At 27.6% G+C, this 20,081-nt stretch overlaps 1 protein-coding gene across 2 annotated transcripts; it reads left to right on the top strand.

The window, feature by feature from the left end:
• The first annotated feature begins 359 nt into the window (after positions 1 to 359).
• Positions 360 to 18,177, top strand: Hdc (histidine decarboxylase). Of its 2 annotated transcripts, none has more exons than XM_011067488.2 (16): positions 360 to 549; positions 4,688 to 4,720; positions 8,583 to 8,869; positions 9,937 to 10,194; positions 10,836 to 10,979; positions 12,361 to 12,427; positions 12,558 to 12,720; positions 13,735 to 13,805; positions 14,331 to 14,350; positions 14,549 to 14,647; positions 14,790 to 15,010; positions 15,261 to 15,370; positions 16,066 to 16,236; positions 17,057 to 17,133; positions 17,234 to 17,348; positions 17,412 to 18,177. In XM_011067488.2, exons 2-16 carry the CDS (start codon positions 4,693 to 4,695, stop codon positions 17,747 to 17,749), a joined length of 2,169 nt encoding a protein of 722 aa, XP_011065790.1. In that variant the 5' UTR covers positions 360 to 549; positions 4,688 to 4,692; the 3' UTR covers positions 17,750 to 18,177. The 2 variants fall into 2 exon arrangements, with proteins under 2 accessions (XP_011065790.1, XP_087261232.1); XM_087405106.1 differs by lacking the exon at positions 360 to 549 and adding an exon at positions 3,261 to 4,221.
• The last annotated feature ends 1,904 nt before the right edge of the window (positions 18,178 to 20,081 follow it).

The raw sequence follows: 20,081 nt of genomic DNA, 5'->3' as shown, positions 1-20,081 counted from the left end.
GCAAAATTTTTCAAAAAATTTTTTATCTCTTCTTGGCTTTCTCGCCAATATATACAACTTTATAATATTTATTATATTTCATGTCTCAACCCCTTCGAGATTACGAAGATAGTTTCTATTCTATGCCTATGAAGCTACACCTTTAAAAGTTAAATTTTGAATTTGGCCCACCCTATGCCGTGCAGCGATTTTACATTGTCTTTGTGGAACTTTGTTAAGATTGTACAGATTTATTTCTATCATAGTGGGTAGTGTCTAGAGGTATTAAATCGTGGTCACAAGACGCATCATCATTCCCGGCTTCTTCGTTAACGCTTGCGCTATCAGAGGAATTGTACGCAGAGCGCGCAGCTATATAAAAGCAGCCACTTGTTGAGCTGCACGCATTCTGCTGATTCGCTTCCGTCGCGGATATATCCTGTTCGAGGACGAAAAGGGGAGCAAATATCCGACGGGTGACCACGACGATATTTTCCGTATTGTGCGACTTCAAGTTACAACTTCAGCTCAATTCGTCACAAGAGTGATTGACGTAGGACTTCCGAACAGGTCAGCGTTAAAATTGAATTAACAAATTAGATCAACCAAATTAATATTTATAAAAAAATGAATTAATTTCATACACGCTTTAGATTCGAGATATAAGCTTAAATTAATTACAAATATGTTCTTTTATCGTAACGTTTTTTACATTGTTTTACACATATACTTTAATACATTTAAAATGGAAATCTACTTATACAAATTAAATATTTAAAAGTTTAATTTGTTCATTATTATGTGTCCATTCTTATAAAAATAGCGGTAGAAAGATATAATACATGAATGAAATAGATATCTTTAATTAAAAATAATTTTATAATATAACTACATATAACTAGCAACGCGAAAATGATTTAGTCTGCAGACAATTTTATTTGATATACTCTTACAATTTTAATACTTTTAAAAATAAATATAGTGTTCGAATACCGTCGTGTGTGTACAAAAGTGCCTTTTTTTCTTAATTTTATATTTATATGCAATAATTCATGTAGGTAATCGATATCGATCAAGCTAAGACTAAATAATTTTTATATGCAAATGAACTGTCGGCAAATGTGATGTATAGGCAAACGATGCTGTCTGTGATGTATAGGCGAAAAAAAGCTATCTCATTTTCGAAAAATAAGTATATTATATTTGAAGTAGACAAAAATGAATATATGTTTATATAAACTCCCTGAATACAATATTTAAAAGTTGCAACAATTTTTCTACATCTGTTTCTCTATAATACTTTTGATTCTCGAAAACTTTTGGTTCAAATTTTGATTAATTCTTGGTCAATTCTTTGATTATTTGCCAAACGGTGGAGGCAACGATAGAAATTTATATGTAATTTAATGGGAAAATAAAATGAGACTTATTGTTAGTTATAAATTTAAAATTAGACATTTAGAAATAAAAAATATATTACGACTATCTAATTCTTTGTCTTCGCGACTTTCTGTTTTTTTTTTTCTCTAAATCGGCAGCGCGAAGTTTTCACTCTTTAAAGCTTAAATCCCGTCTCTTATCGAAACAATCAAATTTCTAAAAATTGTCGAGAAGAGAAATGTTCTTGTCAATCACGTTTGAAAAATTATAAATTTCAGTAAAGTGAAAAATTTTACCTGATTTTTTATGTCAAAGTAAGAATCCAAGCTTATATGAAAAAAATAGATTTATCACGATCTTTATCAAGATGATGTGATTTAATATCCTATACATTTGACCTGTGATTTAATTAATAATTTATATATATAAATAATTATTTAATTACAATACCTGAGAGACTATTTTGATCAAGATAAACGATGTGATGAATTATCGAATGGAAAAAATGCATTATACATGTAAACAGACTCGTTATTAATATTCAAATATTTTTATTATTTAAAACAAGTGCAATTTGTGTGTATTGTTTTAACATACAAATTACTTTTTGTGATAGCATTAATAAATAAATAGTCGCTTAATTAAAACAGGGAAGTTATAATTGTGTTGAACTGTTGTAATTGTGTTGAATTGTAAAATAATAATTACTTTCAGCAATGCAATAAATAAGATGCACGTTTAAAATACACGATTCTCTCTTTTTTTCCTCTTATTTGCACAACAATATTTCTATTGCAAAAATCATATCTGAATCAAGAATATTTGTGACACTTTGATAAGAAATTTTTTGTTATATTATACATATACTGATTTTTGAGAGTAATACAAATATCAATAAATTCTTCAATGATTTTATATACACACACACACACACACACATACACACACACACACACACACACACGTCTGTGTGTGTGTGTGTGTGTGTGTGTGTAGTTAGATTAAACAGATTACAAAAGCACTATCGATTTGTTTTTATATTTATTGTTTCATATTTTAAGTTTGTTATTATATTTATGTTTAATATTCTATCATTTTTAAATAAAATTTATTTGGACCAATATTTATAAAAATTATTTTTATGTTTACCCACGAAATGTATTGGCAAGGGGTTTAATTATTTAACTCTGGAATATCTTATGTAAATTTAAAATTTGATTGAAATTCGATTTTATTTGAACGTGTATTGAATTCCTCGATAATCATTAAAATATTTTTGATAATATTGAACATTATGTCGCTATCAAATGCCTAACTGGCATTTTCTTCGTTGAATCGCGAATCACTGATGGAGAATCCGCGGAATGTCCGACGGCTTCGCGGATAAATAAATCTCTCAGCAAACTGCTCGGTAGTGGTGAAAGCTACGGGAAATTACAAAAGTCGGAAGCGGAAACAGAGGAAGGACGAGCTTTTAATATCGCCGGGTGTCATTCTGGCTTTAGATCCTCGTTACTGCTCGTGGCCAGTTCGATTTTCCGTTCTACGCGCGTCTCGCGATTCTTTTCGGTTTTGCTAAGATCATCTTGTCGAAACTACACAGTAAAGAATATTATGTATTTGTGTTAGAAACGGTCCACTCATGTCTTGTTAACAGTTTGTATTAAATTTTTTAACATATTCGAATATTAATTTAACATAATGTGATTACGTTATTTAATGACTTTGTGTTTATTTAACATAAGATCAATGTATTAGAAAATAATGCAGATATTATATGAAAAAAATGATCATAAAAAAGATAATGCCGACACAATTTGTAAACAAATTGTAGAAATATTTTTTTTTTGTGTTTATTTAATGATTTGTTAAATTAATACGTATTTTAATCATTGGTTTCAGAATTAATTTTTTTAAAACACACTATTTTTATGTTACATGTTTAGTTATTTATAAATTATATTATTTTGACATCAAGGAACTTTGAATATTAACTTAACACAAAATCTTTAAATAACATAATTACATTATGTCAAATTACTCGAATATTTTAAAAAATTTAATACAAATGGTTAACAAATAAACTGTTTCTAACGCAAAATGTTTATCGTGTACAATTTTTCTATTTTTATAGCTCAATCAGATATTAAATTTTTTATACAAAATCTTTTTTAAGAAAGTTTATTTAAAATGAATATTCTATTGTAGCATCTTCAATATATTAAAATAAGTTAATATCTGATTTCATTGTAAGAAATTTTTAAAAAGATATTGTTAAGTTGCTTATCAATATGTAATTAATAAAAAAATTATTAATATATCTATACATTGTAAAGTTCATTTTTATAATGCAATTTATCGAACACGCGTAAAGATACTGTTTATATTATTTTTGAAATAATTTTTATTATTAACTATTTAACATTATTTTTAACATTATTGCTAAATAACGTTTTTCCTATAAATGCAATTAATATAAATATAAAGAAACTAAAGCTTGGTCATCAAATGCAAATCTTAATGGATCACCTGCACTATGAAGCTCGACTTATATGACGCCAATGCGATCGATGATGAATCCGTAGAAATTAGTGACTAACTCGCATTGCGAATTTTTGTATTAGGTCAACATCGTTCGTTGTGTTGTAATCGTGCTTCAGCGATATCTGTGTATAACCTTGTCGGGAGTAAATTTCATGGATTTTATTGACTAATTAAGAAAGTATACAATTTTGCTTCTTAATTTTTTCAATTTGCAACACTAATTTGTGTCAAATCAAAGAGCATGCAACGAGTTTAAATCAGTGTGCCATAATTCTTGTGACTTGAATTGATAAGGAATTATCACATGCTACTAATAAAGTACGATCAATAAACCAATATTAAAGAGTTATTCAAACTGTTATATGTATATATACATATATACATATATCATAAATTTGGGAAATAAATGATTATTTTTATTATTATATAGAATTCTTGTAATTTTTTAAATTTATTATTTCTTTCCAAATTAAAGCAAAATACGTACATATGTGTAACTAAAAAAAATTACATCTGACATTTAACGGTAAGAAGTGGAGTCTTTTGTTTGCTCACAACTCGATTATTGATGTCAATCAATTGCAACTAAAAGGATTCTTTAGCATTTTTCTTAAGCAAATAATTTTTAAATATAATATTATTTAATATAAATTTTTAACATAATATTTCATACAGTATTGCGTTAAAAAATATCATTCTGTAATTTTTCAAGAATTCTGAATGATTGTAAGATGAAATAAAACTGAATTGATTAATAATTAACAATTGCTTTATACTGTTTCAGGTAAAATGGATCTGGAAGATTATCGCCGATATGGTAAGCAATTATTCATATATGCAAATATAACAAAAAGTTTGGACGAATTTTGGATTTGTTTGAATTTACACACATATCAACGATTATTCATATTTTATAAAATAACATTAAATTCATTTTTGTATAATTTTACATAAATTTTATAAAATAGAAAGTCAATATTTACAATAAAAGTCAATAATTATAAAATAGAGAAATCAATATTTTACAAAAACTTTAAAAAATCTAAAGATTTGATTAATATATGTATATTATTAATATATAAATCAACTTGCTGCGTTGATAGGAAAATAACACAAATAAAGAATTTGCATTTTTAAGATAATGAAAGAAAAATTAATATAATTTTGCGAAAGAATAGCACATGTGTAGCTCGTTTGCTTATATGGAAAAGTGTAATAAAACTGAGGTATAAAATTTATATTATACTAGTGTTTAAATGTTAAAAATTCATGACATAGTTTTAAAGAACAAAAAATTAAAAAAAATTAGAGCAAATGAACAGTGGTAGTTAATACGCAATCTTAAATCTTTATTCCAAAAAATAGAATCTTTATTCCAAAAAAATAGTGCGTTTCAATTCACTTTGGAACCATCCTCAGTAATACAATTTTAAAATATCAATCCCTTCATGTCCAAGAAAAAATTACTATCAGATTAACAAATTTGATGTTGTGATCCCAAGACATAGAAGGAATTTGTCCCGACATTGGATCAAAATCAATTAAAATTTATTATCACTAAAGAGTATTAAGTTAAAAAACGCCTGTTGATCGCAGCTCGAATGAAACATGACTCAAGTTTTAAAGAATACATCATAATTAAAAGTATAACACGGAAAGAAAGTAAAGAAATTATATATTTAAAGGAAAACTCCTATTATGAGATAGGCGTCTATAATATGGGATAACAGCGTTTCTATTAATAAACGTTATTGATTCCACCATGAATTTATTGCTGTTGGATTGAAAACTATTTAGTAGAAAATTCATTATTAAATCATGCTTATAGTCATTGTAAAATAAGATTTTAGAATTTGGATATCTTCAAGTTTCATTGAGATGATTCTTTAAACCTCGTATTACGATTTCCTCATATTACGATTTCCACGCCTTATAGTTTTAGGATCAAATCTAACTTCTGTAATTAAACAATTCAATATATCCCATATTTTACTATTAATACGATCTTACTCTATCACTACATAAAGAATTTATTGCCAAATATTTATTTATTATTTATTATTAAATAACAAATTTTTGTTATTTGAAACATTGTTTTAATTCAGAATTTTGAAAACGTTGTACTAAAAAGTTGCTAATTTTGAGATGCGTTATTTTTTCATCATCATTTTTTCATCAGTAGCAACTCTAAATCTAAATCTGAATCAAAATGATGTCGCAATAAAGAAGTCAAACCATTTCAATGATTGTACTGAAACAGCGTCAATAAATAGAGATCACTGATAGGATTTTATAGGTGCGATATTGTTTCCAATACGATATCGTTTACAATCTAAATCTTCCGCTTTGGAACTACGATTTGAAATCGCCTTTCTCCTGGGATTTCATTCCTAGTCGATTATTCTATTTATTCGTTTTGGTAAATTAGAATTGGCAATGCGCTTTATATTGCGATACAGAATAATGCATTCATTTATAACTGTTACTCTACTAACAAATAAAAATAAACTAACTAAATAAAACAAATTACTCCTTTTTCTTTTGGATGCTTATAAATATAAAGTATTTTACTTTATTAATATAAAGTATTTTATAGAGAATCAATGATTGAGTGAACAATTTTAGAAAAATATATACTTTCAGTTATAGAATGCTGTTTCTGTTGGGAACATTATGTAATAATAGAAAGAGTAATTACGTTTTTCAAATAAAGGAATCCGCATATGTGAAGGAAAATCTAATCTTTGAAAAATCGTGTCTTTTCTTTAGTACAGAATTGTTCCGTCTTAAGAGTCTTAAAGCACCTTTTTGTTCCTGTTTGATAGCTTTTTGTTGCAAATAATGACACTAAGTTTTAAATGAAGAGGATTCGCAAACTTATTTCCTATAGTTTACTTAATATTATGGTTTTTAATTCTAGTTTGTCAATACTTTTTAATCTCTTTGTCTTTTAACTTTCTTTGTTTAAGGTACAATAAATACGTCGATATTTAACAAACTAGGAACATTTAAAAAATGCAGTATAACTTTAAAATATTTATTTTTTTACAAAAATAATTATTATAACTTTTGTATAATTACTTCATAAAAGAATTTTTGAAAAATAAGAAATTATTAATGTAATTAGTTATATTTTATTTAAATTTTATGTAAACATTGATTAAACATTATATACATTACTCAACAAAAAGTAGAAAACACATTCAAACCGTTCAAAATTGCACAATATTTAGATTGATATTCGGTAAAAATCATCGCAGACAAAAAAAAATAAAAAAGTATTTTAAAGCTTGAAAATTGTATTTTAATATGTTTTTGGCCGTTTAAAAAAAAATTTTATCTTTACAGTTTATATTTTAAAAAAGATTACATTGTGTGTTATTTAAAAATTATGTACAATCAATAGTCTGCAAATTGATAAAAATTTTTTTTTAAAAGAATTAATACTTTTACAAAAAAAAAGTACAGAGTTTTTCCTACCAAATGATGTTTTAAAAGTTTTTATACAATTTTTTTTTTCTTGACTGAATAATGCGACTGTGAAATTAAACCTTTTATAATCAACGTTAAAATTTGACGAAAAAAATTAAAAAGGTATTTTTAAGCTCAAAGTTTTATTTTAACATGTATTTGATCATTTTTAAATTTAATTCTGTAGAATTGGAGGAACAAAAAATTTTTGCAATGATTTTTTACTAAATTTCAACGTTGGTAATAAGAAATGCAGCTTCAAATTTAATTCGGATAAGGAAAATTGTAAACAAATTTAAAAAAAAAAGATATTTTACAAGTAAAACTTTGTACTTTTTTGTAAAAATTTTAATAAAAAATATTACTAAGATTTCGATGATCTAGCGATGATGACGCTCGCACGAAATGGATTCAATATCCGGCTGAGGTATAATATTTTTCACAACGCAGTAAAATTATTTATAGATTTTGAGATGCTTAAAGATTATTATAAAGATGCCTATGAGCATCAGTATTATTAAATTGCTTATCAATTTAATTTGTGATATTATTACTTTAGTTCTGATTACGTTTCTGATTACGTTTCAAAATAATTTCAGCGTGCAGTTTACGAGATTGGAATTGTTGTTCATAAATTCATGGAATTGTGTTTAGCATTAAGATCCAATTTGACCGCTTATCCTTTATTTCTTAATTGTTGTGTTGTTCACATCACGATCTTCAAAATGATATTTAATTAATATTAAAAATATTAAACTATTTGAGAAAAAATTTTTTATCCATCTGTAGATTGTTGAATGTACATAATTTTAAGGAATATAACATTGTGATCTTTGCTAAGATACAGAACTATAAAGATATAAATTTTTTGAAAAATGGCCAAAAACATGTGGAAATTTTAAACTTTAAAATGTTCTTTCATTTTTTTGTCTGTGATGATATTTCACCGAGTTTTGGTAATTTGATTTTCAAAATAATGCAATTTTAAGCGTTTTGAAAATGTTTCCTATTTTTTGTTAAGTAGTGCACATTCTATATATTATCCAATTTTTTTAAATTATTATTTCTGTAAAAATATAATTAATTAATCAGCAATTTTTAAATTGAGATGCATAATTTGTAAGAGAGTGGATTTTACATATAGTAATGTATTTGTTAGATATTGTACACAATAACTTAGAATGATTATAAATTCAAAAATTATGCAGGAAAGGAAATGGTAGATTATATCGCCGATTATCTGAGAGACATCCGATCTCGACGAGTATATCCAGCGGTCTCGCCGGGATACTTGAGAAATGTTCTGCCGGCGTCGGCCCCTGTAGACGGCGAGTCCTGGGAGGACATATTCGCCGACGTTGAGAAATGCATTATGCCGGGTGTGACGCACTGGCAGAGTCCGCACATGCACGCCTACTTTCCAGCTCTGAATTCACCTGCTAGTCTGCTGGGCGACATGCTGGCCGACGCAATAAACTGTCTGGGTTTTACGTGGGTAAGCGCAATTTTACGCATTTATTTTTAATTTAATATTTTTGTATTTAACATTAAATATTAACGTGTTTTTAATAATATTTTTCGTCATTCCGCAAACAATTTAACAATATGTTTTAAGTTAATTGAGGTGTCTTTTGACTAAAATTTGAAATTATAATAGAACATTTTGCACAACATTTTTTTCAGAATAAATTAATTCCGAATAAATATTTGCATTAATATAATTTATAAAACCTATATTTTTTATAATTTAAAATTTATCTTATAGAAGAAAATCGCTTATATTGTGCCCCTTAAAGTTTAAACAAAATTATAACAAAAGTACTGAAGAGATCAGAATATTTCTATCTTTACATCATACTTTTTTTATATATTAGCAATAAAACAATACATTTTTACAAAAATAAATATTGAATTATTGTTTATATCAGATTAAAAAGAAGTAGATTTCGGTACAATTTGGAGACCGGATGATTAAATTGAGTTCCTAAATCCTAAATCGTACTTTTAATAAATAATCATTAATTTTTACAAAAAAATCTAAATTCTCTCTATTTTTACAAATATGCCAACAGCAACATAACTTACAAATATTTTTAATTAATAAGTTAATTTGATGCTATACTAAAAAAAAAAGTTTAAATATCGATTATAACTGAGTACTCTATATTATAATTCAATTGTTTACTTTATATTAATAACCTTATATAGATAAATTGTACGAAATCTTAGATCAGAGACCGATTAAAATCAATTTTGAATGTCACTCGTGGCTCGAAGACAAAACAAAAATGAGAGTACTTAAGCTATGTTATTAGTATTATAACTCATGTCATTACCTTTAAGAAAAAATGTTTTGTTTCGAAAATACAATGGAAGTATGATTTAACCGTCGGTACGACTCTACATATAGTTGCGTTTTAATTATCTCTTCTTTAATAAAAAAAAATTATATGAACATTATTATGCGAACAATTTTATCCTTTAACCTTTAAAAGTCAAATCTTTAAAAGTTGAAATGATCATCTTAATATGATTTTAAATTTAATACTATTATTTCCATAGGCTTCCAGTCCAGCGTGTACTGAGTTAGAAACGATCATTATGAATTGGTTAGGTAAAATGATCGGTCTACCCGAAGATTTTCTTCATCAATCGGGCGGCTCTGGTGGCGGTGGCGTCATACAAACGACGGCTTCAGAAGCCACGTTGGTGTGTTTGCTTGCAGCCAGAACCAGAGCTATTAGAGATGTGCAGGAAAACGATCCTGACTGTTTGGCGACAGAGATTAATTCGCGTCTAGTTGCATACTGTTCGGATCAGGTTTGTAACCATTACTTTATGCTGAGTTTATAAATAATGAGTTTATAAATGTACCTAGATGATCAAGTAGCAGTGCAAATTCTCATGATGTTTTATTTAAAAATATGTGTGTGCGACCACTGGGAGCAATCGCGAAAGTAGCAAGCAGAAATAATGAATGATAATAGAAAAACGTTGAATACTGCGTATTGCGGCGAATGAAAATTTTAAACTTTTAGCGTTCCTTTGAGAGCTTTTTAAAATGCACTTGGACACATTATATGGATGAACGAAGATATTACTTTTTTATTTTCCCCTATTAATAAACATTCTGAGCTGTATATCAGTAACAGTGAGTTGGCAGATATATTCATATAAATTTCTTTTTATATTTTGGAGGGAATATTTTGCTTGGCCCCAAAGTTTACCTTATTTTAGTTACACACTGTATATCATTATTTATGATGTTTTAATATTTGATGTTTTTAATATTTCAAGGAAAAAAAAACACTGAAGATATAAATGACCTAGTCGTGTATATTAAAGATTAACAATTAATGGTCATATTACGTAATTTATTAGAATCTGCGGGACAAAAGTGAAGAGTTTAATAATAATTGAAAAATTTTTATCTCTCATAAAATATTTTTATTTATTTATAGGCACATTCAAGTGTGGAGAAAGCTGGCCTTATAGGATTAGTTCGAATGCGATATATTAAATCTGACAGTGAATTAAGCATGAGAGGAGATGCTTTACTTGAGTCACTAACACGTGACCGAGCTGAGGGCCTGCTTCCTTTCTTTGTAAGTTTTCCTAATGTTGTTTTTCTTAAATATAATCTGAATATTCTGATACTAATTTTGACTTATTGCATTTATTTTTTTCTAGATACATTTAATATCATTGGTTTTTGAAATTTTATTAAATATATATAATCTTATTTTGCTCATAATTTCCAAATTTATAATTTTATGCATAGTATAATAACATATTATTGTTCTGTAGTTCATTAGTTTTATAAGAGGAATGTTCCTATTAATATACTCTTTCTAAACTATTATTCTTATTTTCCTATATGATCCTCTTATTACGAATTTGTTATAATACTCCGCTGTCACGTATAAGTCATAACGAAAGTAATACAGTAGATTTAATAAAAATATAGAGACAACGAAATCCGCGGTTACTAACATTGTGGGCGCAAGAGCCTAGTAATCTAGGTATAGGTATAGACGGACCGGTGCGCCAATTATAGACGTATTCCCTGCAAGTAGTAACGGACGCACGGATTCGACGAACAAAGCCGGATCGACGTCGCACTAGTTGGTCCCATAGGAGCTTTTTAGCTCGTAATTTGAGTCTTGCAAGCTTGTTTAGAACGAAAAATATTTATAATCGTGATTTTTCGCAATGTAATAATAATATTGCCTGAATTTATTTCGCTAATTATATGTTTTTTGACAATCGATATAATACCTATGTGATCAAATGCAAATATTTCTTCTTAAAATTAGTCTTTAAAAACAATAAAGAAGTTATAACAATAATACGTAACATTAATAAAAGTAAAAAAAATTAAATTTGAAATGAATTGGGTTACTGTGAATATATAATAATTTTATTGTGATATTATTATATGTGCGTTTTATATAGTTTCAAATGTTATTTATTTGATATAAAATCTATATTTTTTAAATATTATATGTTTTTAGCGTTATAAGAAATATACTTGCTCGTAAAAAAAACGGGACACTATTAGATCAATTTTTAATACTTTTCAATAGCGGTAACTCAGCGAAAATCGTAGTGAAATAAACCAAAGCTCAAATTAAAGTTTAAACATTCTCTTTGATAACTATGAGAATAAAATTTGAATTACAAAATGGTGGACAATGAAAACAGACATTGAAAGATAGGAAAAAATATTTCTTCTTCAAACTATTGCATTGCTCAGAGAATTGGCTGTCAAGCATAAAAATATATGAGTCTTTAAGCTTATTTATTTCCAAACAAATCTATATGGTGAATATTTTTCCACGATTTTTTTGACAAAATTATACTGTTTTAAAGAAGTTACAAAACAAAGAACTTTTTCTTGTAAACTCAATATAACTAAAAAACTAATTATATTTAAAAAAATTTTCTTTTCTACACAATATATAGAAGACTCTTTTATTTGTATAGGTATGCGCAACTTTAGGCACAACTGGTGCATGTTCCTTTGATAATCTGAAAGAAATTGGACCGATATGTAAGTACGAAAATTTGAAATTATTATTTGAATACATTTTTGAATGTCAATTTCAACATTATTGCTAATTCTTTTGGAATATGTCATAAAACGTTATAACGTTTGCAAATTTTTTATGTAATTATTACAGGTCAACAAAATGGTTTATGGTTGCACGTTGATGCAGCCTACGCTGGTAGTGCTTTCATATGTCCGGAATTTCGAAGTTGGCTTCAGGGAGTAGAGTTCACTGATTCTATTGCCTTTAATCCTAGCAAATGGCTCATGGTCCATTTCGATTGTACAGCTATGTGGTACATATATATATATATATATATAATATTATATATAATATTTTTTTTTTTAAACCAATATTATTATTAAACCATTTTTTCATGGATTAAAAGTTAATAGTTTTAAAAAGTTAATAAATTTTTTAATTCACAAGCATAACAAGATATTCACATAATAAATATAAATTTGACTGGAATAACTAAATTTATATTTAATTGTAATTTGTAAGGTAAATCGACCACAGCTTGCAATTCTTATAAATTACATTTTATAATTATATTTGTAAGAAAAATCGACCACAACAACCAATTTTTATGAATTATATTAATAATTGATTGTGCGTGATCGTAATGTTGGGAAAGTAGCCACGTGCCTTTCAAGATTATCTATCGTTCAATTTTCGTTTTATTGCAGTTGGATTATAGAGGTAGGGTCATCTTTTTTTGTTCCTTCCGCAATTTCCTTTCGAGGCCGTTCAACAATCGAACAGTTCATAGTCTTTCAGATTCAGAATGTTATTTCAATTGCGTTTAAAGTCGATAGTGCTAAGTAACGTGATTTATGACGTTTGATGTTAGTATGTATTTATTAATGTATATTATCTTTTATTTACGCAAATATTTAATTAATTACTAATTATCTAATTAAAAAGCAGAACCATTTTGTGAACCATAAAAAATTACGATAATTATAAAAACGAAATAAGGTATAAAATAATGATCATGATTTTTGATAAATGTGTTAAAAAATCTGCAATAAAGAATCTGTATTGTTATTGTCATTATAACTAGGAATAATTAATTAATAAACTTTTTACAAAAGATTATTCATTTTTTCGTGATAACGCACACTTACATTTCTCTAATAATTGTGATAAATAGACTGTGTCAGAAAATGTAAGCAAGTAAAAGAAGTAATAACTAAATATTTCATGTTTATCAAACAATAATAAATATAAATGAAAGATATATTAAAGAAAAGATTAGATTAAATAGAAATTAAGTAAATTCTTTCTTTTTATTTATTTGTTTCAGGGTAAAGAACAGTCAAGCGCTACACAGAACTTTTAATGTCGATCCACTATACTTAAAGCATGAAAATTCAGGTAATTTAATAATTTAATAGGTTAGTAATAAATTATTAAAGGAGTTTGTGCTTGTCGTATAAAATTTAGTCATTAGAGAAAGTCAATTAATTGTTGTTAGATTTCTATTTTAGATCTTTTAATTTTTTTCATTAATTAAAATTTATTTATATATAAAAATTATATTTAATTTTAATATATCTAATCTATAAAATATAAAATTTCCAAATTAAAATAGTATAAATCATTTCTTTTAAATTTTTCAATATAATAACGTATGACTTTAATATTTTCGATATAATAATATAATCAGTGTTTGCTGGTATCCGGATAAAATTACCTAGATAATTAAATTTTCATCTTAGAGAATTTGAAAAAAGACGATTATCTACATAATTTGAAAATATAACATTTTTTTTATCTGAGGCACAGATGAAGATAATGTATATTCTAGTAAAAATAAAATGAAGGTATTTCATCTAGATTATCGAGATGATTTTATCTAGATACCAGCAAACACTATATAATAAACATTTCTTTTAATAGGTCTTGCGATTGATTATATGGTAAATAATATGTGATTATATGGTATATAATAGTATATTTTATAAAAAAAATTTAAAATAAAATAATTATATATCTCTGTAAGGAAAATTTATTTTTATAATTACAATAACATTTTTTAGAGTTATTATATTTTTTAAAAGAAAGAATGTATAGACTTAACAATATAAAACATAATTTGGTTTTAATGTTAATTTCAGCATTGGCAAATTCCTCTATCCAAAAGATTTCGGGCTTTAAAACTGTGGTTCGTTATCAGGAATTACGGAATTACTGGCTTGCAGAAACATATACGAGAGGTGAATAATGTAAAATAAACATTTTTTTTATCAAAAAATTAAATCTAATAAAAGCTGTTTAGAAAGGGAAATATTTTAAATTTAATTAACGCTTCTTTCATTTGTTACATAGAAATGTATAATATAAGTCCGAAATTTATAGGGCGTGAGACTGGCACAGAAATTCGAAGCTCTGGTCTTGGCCGATGCTCGCTTTGAAATTCCCGCTCCGAGGCATCTCGGCATGGTGGTTTTTCGTCTTCTCGGAGAGAACACTTTGACAGAACGTTTGCTAAAGAAGCTTAATTCGCGGGGTCGATTACATTGCGTGCCAGCAGCTTTGCACGGCAAATATGTTATCAGATTTACAGTTACCTCTACAAAGTATGTCTTTTTATATATATATGTTTATTTTTCAATATTCATAATAAATTCATGTAATCATATTGGATTAAAATGAATGAAAACAATTTCTCTAAACAATCTCTCTATTCTATATATATAGTAGAGAAAGTCCTTCAAGAATTAAAGCTCTCTGAATATATTTGTTATTCTTGTCAATCTTGTCACACTGATAATTCTAATGCACTTAATGGATTTTATGAGCTTTTCAAATAAAATCTGGTATTTTCAGCACGACAAATGAAGATATTCTAAGGGATTGGGCAGAAATACGAAGTACCGCTAATGAAATCTTGGGTGATACTGCTCGATCACCTATACGAGCTAGAGTTCCTCTCGCAGGTAATATCGAGCCGAGACTAAAACAGCTTCAGACAGCTTAACAGAAAATAGCAATTGATAATGACAATAACGTTAAACTATTTTTTGACAATGAAGACTCACCTAAAGCTAAAAATATTATTTACATTATTATTTAAACTGCAATTTGTAAAAGAAAGTCAATAATTTTATTTTTTCATTTGTAGAATTCACTTTTAGATTTTTTTACAAAAACAAATCACAAATATATAAACTATGAGTTTTTACTTCTTTAATTATGTAAACAGATTATGTTTTTATCAGTATTAATAAAATACAATAGTTAAATTCCGAGAAACAAGAGAATATCTCTTTAAGAGATTTATCAGTATCGGGGATTTATCAGTATTGGAAAAAAAAAATATAGAGGAAACTTTCCTCTATATTTTTCAAATTTAATCATTGATTTGCATTTATTACTTTTATTAAGTAGTGATAAAAATGATTTTGCGATTAAATAAATAATTTTATTACGCTTATACACAATAAGTTGTTATTTTTTCGTTATTATGAACACACGATTGCTTCCACACTTCGCACATATTACACTTATTAAAGGTGAGTCATTATAAATATATAATTTTCGCGTAACAGAATTAAATTTATATTTATTAGGTTTTTATTAACTTATATTTAACGTTGCTACGAAATATGTAATCAATTTCGATAATTTATAGATACACGACAGAAGAATGAAAATTTTGGATCGAGTTTATTATTAGCAAATTCACCAATGTCACCGAAAATTGTAAACGGTAGTTTTGCTGCTATATATGACACGGCTGATGTATTTGAAGAATGCATGAAAACTTTTGGGAAAATTCATCTTGAGGCAAAAGATAGCCCAGGTAAATATTTATTCATCCATTATTATCTTTAATTGGAAAAAAATAATTATATAAATTTCTTTATTATTATTGCCGTCGTTCGATTAAAAAAAAGATTATATGATTTTAATAAGAACACACACACACACACACACACACACACACACACACACCCACACACACACACACACACCCACACACACACACACACACACATCGTAAGTGATTTTATGATTGATCACAATGGATCAGTAGTATCTTGCATCAAGAGACGCGGTAGTTTGCGATGACAAGGGCATAAAAATAGTAAAACGAGCGTCATACATGAAAGTTATTACATATAGAGTGCGTTCCGAATTGCGTATAAAGCGCATGATGCGTCATTTGTCACTGTTATTCACCGAATAATAGAGAAAGATGCAATGATACATCGTGCGTTTCATGCGTTAGGAACGCATCCATAGATGCGAGTAGCGCGAGTCAATCGTTCGGCCGCCACTTCAGGCAAGATAAAATATGATTGGACCGTAGATGAGTCAAATCAATTGACCATAGATGAATCAAATCAATTGACCGTAGATGAATCAAAAATCAAGAGATTGTCAGTACAGAGTAAATTAAACGGTGTAATTTTTTCAAATTCTGGTGTTTCTCACTACTTTGTTACATGCTTTACAATAGTTATTTGAAAATTATATGTATACGCGTGGATTCTCTTGACTTTATTTAATTTTCGAAATGTTATTGAAGCCAATATATATTATTTTTAAGATAATCTAATCATCATGTCTAAGACATTAGCTAATATTATTATATTTTGTTATTTTATTATTTATTTCAGCCATACGTCGTCGTATTCGCGGAATATTAATGTCAGGTAAACAATTTTCGCTGGATTCTCGTATGGATCTCGTTCAGGTATGTTTAAATCAACTGATAATTTTTATTTTTATCATATTTTGGTATCTTTTGGTTTACGAAATAAGTATAACATTATCTAAATGATATTGTTTCTTAGGGATATGTTTGCAGCCGTCCACTCTCGGATTCTCCTTCCGAATTATCATTAATGAAAGAGGATGAAGATGCCGGATTAAGCGAATCAATATTTGATGCAATGGAATCTGAAAATGGTACGTTCCCATTATTTTATAAATAATAAAAGAAGCGTACACTATGAAATTTATGATCTTCAGATAAATCAATTGTTTACAAAAATTGGGAGGATTCTGATAATTCCGAAACAACTGAGAGGGAATCATCCGTCTCGAAGAGCGATTCGAGTTATACAGTAACGAATGGTTCGTTCATCAATGTTGGTGCTAAAGATAATGGCGATGACACAGTGACGATTGCTTCGGCCGATGTAGGCTTTCCTAGAAGTGAAACTATAGCTGCTTTTGGACATCGTCCTTATACAGGCGATCTAGTGCCTGTCCGAGTTTTGAGAAAAAAGTCAATGAAAGAAAATAAAGAAGACGATGGCAAGGGGGAGCTCTGCAGAAAATGTGGTCACTACTCTAAACGTCAGTAATTAGTCCAAAAGTATTCTTCATACGTTAAAGAGCGTATGAGCACTCGAAGCCATTCTTATATTTTCGCAGATTTATCAATTTAAAATTATTTTTACAATATATCGCGTTAGCAAATTAAGTTAAATATTAAGTGGAATAACAAATAAATTACATCATCTTGGTAAATAAATTTCGAAATTCGAGGGCATAGCAAATTTTAGAACAATACAAAATTATTATAGAAAATTAATTCTGTATTTTTTATAAGTAAGTGCATATATTCTATACATTTTGTTAAGATTATTCAACTAATGTATTTATATTTTTATTTAAAAATATAATTTGTTTTTTTTTATTGTAATATAATTACATTTACACAAATTAGATTATTGATTGTATATTAATATCCTATAAAAATAAAAAGATATTAAAAGATTAGTTAAAATAATTAATAGTCGTCTTCTTTTTAATATTTATGTAGTTTATGTTGTTAGTTAGAACAGTTGTAGTAATTGTCAAAGTTATAAAGTGCATTGTGTACGTAACAAACGTATAAAATTAATAAATGCACAACATAATGAAACGCTTAATGGCTTATTAATTATCATTTACGCATAGATATATTGTGTATACTTCGTTCCTTTGTTGTCCTATAAATCTTAAAAGTATATTAAAACGTGTATACGTAAATATTATATGTATATCTTCTACGTCCTGTAAATTTCTTTTTCTCATGAGGATCTGTATCATCATCAACTTTAGAAATAATTCTAAAGTCGAACAAAATGTGAACTTTATTTATATATATTTGCAATACTGTTCGAAAACATACAAAATATATCTACGAAAAAGATCACCAAGTGACAAATATAATCAATGGTCATCAAATATATACTCAATCGATCTTTTGTCTTCAAAAAGTATTAAATTTTCTAAAATTATCCTAGGATGCGTTCAGGCAGACGATTAGTACTATTTTACTTGTGTCATTCTATCGTTGTTTTACATCTAATGAAAGATGAAGATAGAATAACACAATAATACTAAAGCGTCCCGAACGCACTCCTAAGTCAGTCCGTGGTTTCTATTCGAAGAAATAAATTATTAAGAAAATGAAAGATGATCGAACTCCGACTGGATTATCCATTATATCAATGCATACAAACGTAATTTTTATACACGTATTAATTTTAATATGATTAGTTCTTCAATTCTTCAATTCAAAACTTCAATTCTTTTTGCTGTGTGTATACAGGGAATAGAAGTAACGCATTATTTGTAACATTGTTAATACACGAATAAACGCCAAAAGTTTTGATTTTGACAATGTTATTAAAGTCATAACATTGAACAATATTTTAAAAGTTTCAATCTCTTGAATACCTTAGATAATGCTAATATTGGCGGTTCTGCTTTCAAGCCTTATAACTCAAAAAGTACTTAATAAAATAATATTTTGTCATAGTGTTTTAAAGAGCTTTCGAGATAAGCTACAAAGATATGCAGTAAATATTTAAATTAGAGGAGCCAGCTTCGATAATTTTAATCTTGCCAATGTTGTCAAGGTCGTGACCTCCAACAGGTTTTAGTCGTCGCTTGTTATTCGTTAAAAAGTTATTAACAATCAAAGTTCTTTATTATTTCCTCGCTTTGCATAAAAAATCGGATGACTCTAGGCAAGGAGTGCTATGGGGTGAACCTCGCTTCGCGCGGAAAGTCGATCACCCTTAGTCAGTCCATTTGGTACCTCCTCCCCTGTCATCCAACTTTTCATGCAAAGCGGGGAAATATGTGTGTACGCGTATGCGCAAGCGTGCACGAGGTTGCGTATACGTGATATACGTGATATACAGATATACTGGAAAAATGTATGGAAGATTCTATATATATAAGTACTACAGGATGTTTGTAGTGTATACTTTAAACCACTGTAGAGCTCAGACAAGAACTCACATACTCAGTTTATACAAAGTACGTATATTAGTACATGTATCGAATATTCTAGGAATACTAGTAACATATCATTTTGATGTTCTTTGAACATTTTCAGAATATACTTCTGTTAGAGTTAAACACATCTTTTCTTTGATATTTATCCATTTATCTTTCTAGTATATTTAGTCGAAGAAAATTTCCAATTATCACTAATTATTTCAACTTAGTAGCTTTGCAGATAAAGAACACTTTGGTGCACAAACGCTGTCTCAAGGATCGATCTTGATGGGGAATTATTACTATTACTTTCTTTGGCTACTTTAACATCAATTGTACAATTGGTTGAATAAAACTTCACGTTGAATGCTATCAGCGAAAACTATTGTACAAGCTCTTGTCGAAGAGTAGCAGCAGCAG

Source organism: Acromyrmex echinatior, chromosome 4 (assembly GCF_024713525.1).
Source record: "Acromyrmex echinatior isolate Ae372 chromosome 4, ASM2471352v2, whole genome shotgun sequence".
NCBI classification, from domain to species: Eukaryota; Metazoa; Arthropoda; class Insecta; order Hymenoptera; family Formicidae; genus Acromyrmex; species Acromyrmex echinatior.
The sequence above is the reverse complement of the archived record's forward strand: the minus strand, read 5'-3'. Positions and strand labels throughout refer to the sequence as shown.

Excerpts from the sequence above, each read along its gene's own strand:
- Hdc (XM_011067488.2), top strand. The coding sequence starts at position 4,693 with ATGGATCTGGAAGATTATCGCCGATATG. Across the intron at positions 10,980-12,360 it reads AGGGCCTGCTTCCTTTCTTT|GTATGCGCAACTTTAGGCAC; the intron begins GTAAGTTTTCCT and ends TTATTTGTATAG. Across the intron at positions 17,349-17,411 it reads TGCAATGGAATCTGAAAATG|ATAAATCAATTGTTTACAAA; the intron begins GTACGTTCCCAT and ends TATGATCTTCAG.